This window comes from Macrobrachium rosenbergii, chromosome 28, assembly GCF_040412425.1.
Source record: "Macrobrachium rosenbergii isolate ZJJX-2024 chromosome 28, ASM4041242v1, whole genome shotgun sequence".
Lineage (NCBI taxonomy): Eukaryota > Metazoa > Arthropoda > Malacostraca > Decapoda > Palaemonidae > Macrobrachium > Macrobrachium rosenbergii.
In genome coordinates, this window is record NC_089768.1 from 17,540,001 (window position 1) to 17,549,731 (window position 9,731).

Here is a 9,731-nt window from a genome sequence, read left to right on the forward strand (position 1 = left end):
AAAAGAAGACATTATTTGTTCAATTCTGCCGTTATATCCGCTGGATTTAATCTGATTCTTATTGAAGCTGCTATTGTACATTTTTTCAGCATATCAAAGTTGTACGTTTTCGTAGCACTTTAAAAATCGTCATAGACGCAACAAGCATGTTTTATCTTATGTTGTAAGTACTACTGCGTGTATCGATTTCTTTTTTTTTTCGTTACTGTATATTGCAGTTCCAGGTACTTGATGATTACCCTTTATCCTTATATGTATAGGCTGCAGTAACAGTACTGACTGATACAAAGTGACTGATAATGAATGGCACATACGGAAATGACACGGTGCCTTTTGGCAAGGGGAAAGCTGTTGATATCAATAAGTCAATCCTGCATCAGATAAGTTGGGACGAACGACTTACAAGATAACAAATAAAATGTGACAGTGCGGCTTTTTCAGGCAGGCTGTGAGACACTGCATGTAAATGATGAGATTCTCTGACCTGCACGTTTGCAAAAAGCCTAAAAGAGCGCATGTAGATATGAGACACTGTCTACAAGCAAGGATTAAGACCCATCTCAATGGCGTTTAGCATATTCAAGAAAAACCTGTGGCTTGAGTTCCGGAAAGACTAGAATATGCAAGTGACTGTTGCATATCAGTACAAGAAGTAGCAGTCATTACAGCTTGCAAAGGATTTTGTTTGGCTGGAATGATGAAAATTTCATTTGTTTTAGACTACTGGAGGAGACTGAAAGTTCTTGCAAGATGATGTATACAACAATTAGCAACATAAAAGCTACATGATAAATGAGTTTTGCTCGAGGAAGGTCAATGGAAAAAAAACAAAAAAATTAATGAAAAATAATGGTATTAGTAATTAGTAATTCTGAAACCAAATGCGAAGATATATCTGACAATGCATGGAGGCTGAATGCACGAAGAAAAAAAAAAAAAGGGTGGGGGCAGGGTACAGGGTGAGACCAGAATAGAATAGAGCAGAACAGAATTTAGAATTTAGGCCAAAGGCCACGCACGCAGTGGGACCTATGAGGACACTGAGCGCTGAAATGGAAATTGACAATAAAAAGGTTTCAAAGGTGTAACAGGAGGAAAACCTCGCAGGTATATACACTATGAATCAAATGTTAGGAGAGGGTGGAAATCCGATGTTAGAAAGAGAATATGAACGGAGGTACAGTAAAAGGAATGAAAGGGGTTGCATCTAGGGGCCGAAGGGACGCTGCAAAGAACCGTAAGTAATGCCTACAGTGCACCGCATGAGGTGCAGCGACGGCACTGCCCCTCCCACGGAGCAGGTTGAGACTATAGATCAGGCCAAAGTGACCGGTATTGAAGCGAAGAGGTCAGATTAATGGAAAAAAGATTCGTTATGAAATGTTTTGGGAGAAGGAAAATGAGGACCAAGATAACAGCCGATGGAGTGACGTTGCATGAAGTAAATGGCAAATTTGGGGAACATTACAGTCATGTTAAATTTGTGTCGCAGAAACAAAGGTCAAAGACTTGCTCTGGGAGTTCGAAGACGATGGGAAAGAAACAAACTTTTTTTTTATTCTGGGAATTATTTTCAGATATATATTTCATAGTGTATATATATAATTTATATATACATATATATATTTCTATATATATGTATATTTATATATACATATAAATATATACATATATAATATATACGTATATGTAAATTATATATGTATATATATACAAATATATAAGTGTACATATATATATATATATATATATATATATATATATGTAAATAAATAAATAAATAATATATAAATAAATAAATAAATAAATAAATATATATATATATACATTTATATATATATATATATATATATATATATATATATATATATTATATATATATATATATATATAAATAAATATATTTATGCTTCATATCATAAAAATGAGATTATGCTATCATGATCTCGAAATAATTCACATATTTTTAGTTTTCTTTTTCAAACTCGTTAGCCTACGACATTAGAAAATTCATATTTCATCACGGTATGGTCATAAAACGATGCAAGTATGTACATACGTATTTTAAATATGCGTAAACACCACATCCTTTCTTACATAGGCTTATGCATACAGACATGGGCCATAGTTAAGCACCCCCATAATTTTAAGGGTAAATGAACAACATTTATCCTTTTTTCCTCATTCCTGTCTAATTATATATATATATATATATATATATATATATATATATATATATATATATATATATATATATATATATATATATGTATATATATAAATATATATAAATACACATACGTATATGCATATATATATTACATAATATATATATATATATATATATATATATATATATATATATATATATATATATATATATATATATATAATTGCCCGATCCGTGTCGTTACTTAAGTGTGAAAACAACATGCAATTTATTTACCTGTAATGCAAGTTTGCTTTAGTTTGGTGTCCTTCACCACGTGAGCGAGGACACGGGGTCCTTCCTCGGCATTACCGTCTTTTTCCTCTCTCGTAGGAGTTGCACTACATCTTCCTGAGGAGTTATTGCACGGCGTTAATGCACAGGCCACACAAGAGGTAGGTTTTGAGGATTCCACACTTATTGCACAGTCAACTTTGGCTTCATCAGAGGCAGGTTGTGTGACACCAGGAGTAGGTTGCGGCTGGTCATCGGAAGTTCTGGAGGGGATCTTTTTGAATGCTTTGTCGTCTACGGCAGAGTCAGTCGAGTTAGGCGTCACAGGTGTCCATTGAAAACGCCCTTCTGGCAATGGCACACCTTGCACGGGATCAAAGTTCCATTTCTTGGCGAATTCTTCTGTTGAAATTGTAAGAAGAGTTTCGGCCAGACGAATGTTCAACTTGACATTGTTGACGCCGAGGAGTGACAAGGCTCGTCTCGCCCTGCCTCTTTTCAGAAGGAAGGTGCTAGTCTTCATAACGCCTGCTTTCACAGAGATCCCAACGACCATCTTATAATGTCCCACCACAACAAAAACTCGTATCTATACCCGAGCGCGCGAAATCCCCAGCACCGACGAACTTCCTACCAACCCGGATTCTGGAGCCAGACTACGTCTCGTGACATCACTTGCCGCGCAGAACACCTTTGGATGGTTGGGGAAGGCGGAGACAATCGGCGATTTTTGGGCGTGGCCATAATAGTGATGCCGGTGTGTAAGATAAAAAGAAACCGGGTTAAGTATGCTTTGTGAAAGTACTTTTCATATTTTCAGTTGACAGTACCGAAAACAGAGTAATAACAGAGGAAGACGTCCAGAATTTTGACGATAACTTATTTTGGTAACAAAATAAATGATGTTTGTTTTTAGTACCAATCTTGCCTTCGTAGCATTCGCTACAACCAGGAACTCGTTTCTATTGGTTCCGATCTCCATGGGCGGAGCTAATAAAAGTGGTAAACACCAAGGCTTTCCACGTGTGAAAATTATTACTTCAGTATCATTATTTATTATGCTATTACTCTAAAAACCAGTAACAATGTTGTATTGGTTTGTTTATTGAAAGCAATTTCAGTGTGGAAATACTGTAACTATCATATTCATATTACTGTATCCATCACATACGTTATCGTTATGTATGTTTTCAACTGTTCAGTATTAATACTTACAGCAAATATATAGTTTAATTCGCCTCAAGGCCATTCACAAATAGACTAGGCAGACACAATACAGTAAGAAAATGCAATTACAAGAAGATAAAGAGCAAGCCTGATCATTTGCACTCAGTCATTCTACTAAGCTAGAGGATTGCGTCAACATCGAGAGCAGAGCATTGGGTCGGTATCTGAAAACCAGTGAAGACAAGTGTCTAAGGAGTGCATGGGAAGAAGGACTGATAAAAGTAGACGAAGACCCAGAAATTACAGAGACAGGAGAATGAAAAACAGAACAGAGGAATGGCACAGCAAACCATTGCACGTACAGTACATGGCCAGCAATGAAATATAGCAATGGCTACAGAGGGGAGAACTCAAGAAGGAAACAGCAGGAATGCTAACAGCGGCACAGGATCAGGCCCTAAGAACAAGATATGTCCAAAGAACAATAGATGGAAATAACATCTCACCTATATGCAGGAAGTGCAATATGAAAGACGAGATCATGAAACACATAGCAAGCGAATGTCCCGCGCTTGCACAGAACCAGAACAAAAAGAGGCATGATTCAGTAGCAAAAGCCCTCTACTGGAGCCTGTGCAAGAAACACCAGCTAGCTTGCAGCAATAAGTGGCACGAACATCAGCTTGAGGGAATGATAGACAACGATCAGAACAGATAGAGTGATACGTGCCAATAGACCCAACTTGACGCTGATTGACAAAATCAAGAAGAAAGTATCACTCACTGATGTCGCGATACCATGGGGCACCAGAGTAGAAGAGAAAGAAAGAGAAAAATTGATAAGTTTCAAACCTGAAAATAGAAATACGAAGGATATGGGATATGCCAGTGGAAATTGTATCTATAATCATAGGAACACTAGGCACGATCCCAAGAACCCTGAAAAGGAACCTGGAAATCCTAGAAGCCGAGGTAGCTCCAGGACTCACACAGAAGAGTGTACTATTAGAAACAGCGCACATAGTGAGAAAAGTGATGGACTCCCGGAACCCCACACTATAAAAACCACCCAGTCGGATAGGATTATTGTGATAGGCAAAAAAAAAAAAAAAAATACTAATAATAATTATTATTATTATGAACTGTAGTAGAGTGAAGGACTAAAGAATCTGTGTTGTTTCCTAATAATGATAATAATGATTATAACGTCGAACCTCCTCTGGATAACTTGTGCCCTGACCTGTGATTTGCTAGGCCAACAATATATCCACTCAGTCACAGAGAGCATAAAACGAGTTGAACCAGAGGTATTGTGCTATAGTTTGTTTCATTCCGTCTGTCCACTCACCAACGTAGGTTTTAGGCAAGATGGAAAAAGAACAGCAGGGAGTAAAGCAGCGCAGACGGAGAGAAGGTAATAAGAGATGCCGAGGAGGGAGATGAAGAGACGCGTGGAGAGTGAGGGAAGAAAACGTCATGAGATCTGTTGCAATGAGGACGCACCTGTGATTTATAGTGAGAAGGAAAAGAAGGGGAAATTCTTCTAGCTGAGAGAGAGAGAGAGAGAGAGAGAGAGAGAGAGAGAGAGAGAGAGAGAGAGAGAGATAATGCACCATGTGCCGGTTGCACACAACTGTGGGTTCTTGCAGCTTGAGAAAGTGATCTTGGTGAGTGTGAGTGTTACCCTGAAGTAAGTGATGTTTGAATCTAAAGAAGACCTTCTTATGAATTAGGATGCGTTGTTTACATTTCCCAGTTAAAGATTAAAAGTGCTACTAACTTTACAATATTCTTCGGCGTCGTAGAGAGCCATCCAACTTTGATACTGATTAGGCTGGGATTTAGAGAGCCATCAAATTTTGATGCTGATTAGCCTGGGATTTAGAGAGCCATAAAATTTTGATGCTGATTAGGCTGGGATTTAGAGAGCCATCAAATTTTGATGCTGATTAGGCTGGGATTTAGAGAACCATCAGATTTTGATGCTGATTGGGCTGGGATTTAGAGAGCCATAAAATTTTGATGCTGATTGGGCTGGGATTTAGAGAGCCATAAAATTTTGATGCTGATTAAACAGGGATGTAGAGAGCCATAAAATTTTGATGCTGATTAGGCTGGGATTTAGAGAGCCATAAAATTTTGATGCTGATTATGCTGGGATTTAGAGAGCCATAAAATTTTGATGCTGATTAGGCTGGGATTTAGAGAGCCATAAAATTTTGATGCTGATTAGGCTGGGATTTAGAGAGCCATAAAATTTTGATGCTGATTAGGCTGGGATTTAGAGAGCCATCAAATTTTGATGCTGATTAGGCTGGGAGATGATAGGGCATGGATGAGAAGTATAGAGAGGACTAGGGAAGAAGAAGATTAGAAAATATTTAGAATTTAATCGCAAGGGAAATTATAAAAACTATTACAGACCCCATAAACCGATTCTGTCATCTGCGGTCTCTAAGGAAAAACCAATGCAACTAAAATAATTAAATTTACCCATTCTTTTCTCAAGGAAAATTATTAAAAATCCGATGATTGGCTCATCATGGATATGATGTGCGTATTTAATATATATAATATCTGTGATGGATTTGTAAACAATGAGCAGTAGTTTAGGAAGTATATAGCCCAGAGAATCAACTGATGGTATGTGGGGAACTCAAGCATCTGTCTAGTAATAATAATAATAATAATAATAATAATAATAATAATAATAATAATAATAATAACAGCCGGATCGACACCTATTGTAAGAATAAGAGAAATATCAAGACCTTTCAAAATCCTGTGTGCTTATTTTTGATGGATATGTGCATTACTACCTTAATAGAATTCAACTTGTATTTTAATATTTACTTAAATTTTTATTTATCTATTAATTTGTTGGTTTATCTGTTTTTCTTATAACTGATCTCCTCTTTCTGTATTTCTCATTACCTTCTGTTAGTTCTTTCGAATGAGCACCATATTCTTTGGAAGCCTGAATTTCAAGTCGATGACCCCTGTGGGTTTGTTCTGTATGCATAGGGTTCATCTTCTGAATAATAAATAATAATAATAATAATAATAATAATAATAATAATAATAATAATAATAATAATAATAATGTTATTCTCCTCTTGCGGTCCTTTCTGCGTGTAGTACTAGGGACCTTACCAAGACTTAAAGGAAAGAGAGAGAGACCTTACCTTACAGACCTTACAGTTCGTTCGGGTTGCCCCAGGTCCCTCAGTGTGAGGCACCTCTGATGTCTACCAGAGAATTGCTAATGCATCTTCCGGTATATTTTGCATCTTCCAGTCTTGGATGGTCTGGGATGCATCTTAAATATTTGTCGAGCTTATTCTTAAACACATCTACGCTCACTCCTGATAATTATGTTTCTCAGATGAGCTGGTAGCGCATTGAATAGACGCTGCATTATCGATGCTGGTGCGTGGTGGATTAATGTCCTGTGTGCTTTCCTTAGTTTTCTTGGTATAGTTTTGGGCAATATTAATCTACCTCTGCTTGCTCTTTCTGATATTTTTAGCTCCATGATGTTTTCGGTAATTCCTTCTATCTGTTTCCATGCCTGGATAATCATGTAGCGTTCTCTTCTCCTTTCAAGACTATATAAATTTAAGAACTAGTCTTTCCCAGTAGTCAAGGTCCTTAACTTCTTCTATTCTAGCTGTAAAGGACCTTTGTACACTCTCTATTTGTGCAATATCCTTTTGGTAGTGTGGGTACCATATTATATTGCAATATTCAAGTGGACTACGTACGTACGCTTTATAAAGCATAATCATGCGTTCGGCTTTTTTTGTTTTGAAGTGCCGGAACAACATTCCCATTTTTGCTTTGCATTTTGCCAATAGTATTGCTACTTGATCATTGCATAACATATTCCTATTCAACATCACACTAAGGCCTTTAGCTGCTTCCTTATTTGTGATTGTTTCATTATTAGGTCCTTTATATGCATATAGCGTTCCTTCTTTATCACCATAGTTTATTGATTCAGAGAGAGAGAGAGAGAGAGAGAGAGAGAGAGAGAGAGAGAGAGAGAGAGAGAGAGAGAGAGAGAGAGAGAGTCATGATTAAACCCGTCCGCTGGTCCAAAGATCAGGACCGCATGTGTTCGTTAGAGACTTCGTCCTCTAGACTTATTTGCACTGTTTTTGCAATGCTTCTGTCTCGTGATTTATTACTGTTTTTCTATTGTTCTTGTTATTTCTGCTTATCTGATTTTGCTTCATATTTTATTCTTTAAATATGCACACACACGATATATATATATATATATATATATATATATATATATATATATATATATATATATAGTATGTATATATATATATATATATATATATATATATATATATATATATATATATATATATATATATATATATATATATGTATATTGTAATGATGTGTACCAAGTACCTGGTTATTACACAACTAATCACAGAATTCAAAAATTTACCTCACTTCAGCCAGATACCTGAACTCGTATAACAATAAAAATTACGACTGAGTACTCTAAAGGTAACAGTGATCCCTTGAAAAGCTTACTAATCATGTGAAAAATCAAACTAAGTTTATCAAAATAAGTGTGAGGTATCAACAATTAAAAAAGAAATATACTAGAGCAAAAGGGCATCACTCCATCAAACAACTTTAACTGTTTCCCTGGTTTTAATTCACTTCAGCAAAACTAAAGGAAAAAAACGTGTTTATCACTTTGCCTTATGCACACAGTTATATTCACGGGTGATCAATAAATGAAACACTGTTTTTTAAAATTTTAAATACAAAAATTTATTTTTAAGTTCAAAATTCATAATTAGAATTCACAATCTGAAAAATATACTATTACTTGAAAACAACACAAAATTTAATTAATTCTTCAATTAAATTATTAAACAAAACTAAATCACAAAAACTTTAATTTATCAAGAAATTAATTAATCAGGCAAAATTTAATCTATCAAGAATTTCTCAAAATTTGAAAAGAAAATTTTGGTAAATGAAAATTAAATCAAGTATGCGATGTTAAATTATCAAGAAATGCTTAAAATGCTAAGTAGATAAATGTTAAATCACCAGTATATAAAATGTGAAAAATCAGGAGATTGCAAACACAAGAACACACAAAAATACACAAAAATTTTACCAAAATAATTTTACCAAGGCAAAACTTCTCTCAATATACCTTATTATTATACCATGGTAATAATAAGTAAAATTCACTTTACATTACACAAGTTTGTGAAAACCTTTGCAAAATCATTTGAAATGCAGCTGCTTTAGATTCACAAAACACACTTTTTTGTTGGGCGCTGTTACAACTTTTCCTACGTTCAGATCTCAAAAGCTAAGATTAATACCAGTGATCACACAAATATTTTCCGTTAATAACTTCTCTCTTTTGAAGAGAGAGAGAGAGAGAGAGAGAGAGAGAGAGAGAGAGAGAGAGAGAGAGAGAGAGAGAGAGAGAGAACAAATCAAACTAATGGTCTCTGAAATCAGATTGAACAAACTTTAGGATTCCAGAAAGAAATGAAACAATCAGATGACATCATTATTAAGGCATTTTGGGAACAAGATATGAGAGAAAATTCTAGAAGAGGAAGATGATGTAATTGATTAAGACACGTGCTTTTACCCTCAATAATGTGTATGTGACTTGAACAAAAAATCATATGGGGCGCGATTAGAACAGTATGTGACCAGAACAATGCAATCTTACAAAACATGACGCAGTTGCCATGTGCTTTGGTGCAAGACTCGTTCGTATTTCTCAAAACCTACATGTCTTTACCAGAAAATCGTATAGAACACATGTAACATTGCGAAATCATTCGTCTTCTTCTCGTATGGGACAAAGCTTTCACAGAAATCTTAACGCGACTCGATTGCTCTTCCCCGACCTGTCAACGCTGTTTTATATATTATAATATATATGATATACAGTATATATGTATACATATATATATATATATATGATATATATACATGCTATATATATGATATATATACATACATATATATATGTATATATATATATATATATATATATATATATATATATATATATATATATATATATATATATATATATATATATATATATATA

General features: G+C 35.1%; 1 protein-coding gene across 1 annotated transcript in view; it reads right to left on the reverse strand.

Annotated features, from left to right (window-relative positions):
• Positions 1–3,094, reverse strand: part of LOC136853901 (uncharacterized) — a 3,587-nt gene extending 493 nt beyond the window's left edge. Inside the window, exon 1 of the mRNA XM_067129812.1 lies at positions 2,447–3,094. Within this exon, the coding sequence (XP_066985913.1) occupies positions 2,447–2,999 (553 nt within the window). The 5' untranslated portion in view covers positions 3,000–3,094. The remainder of the gene's footprint in view (positions 1–2,446) is intronic.
• Between the last annotated feature and the right edge of the window lie 6,637 nt (positions 3,095–9,731).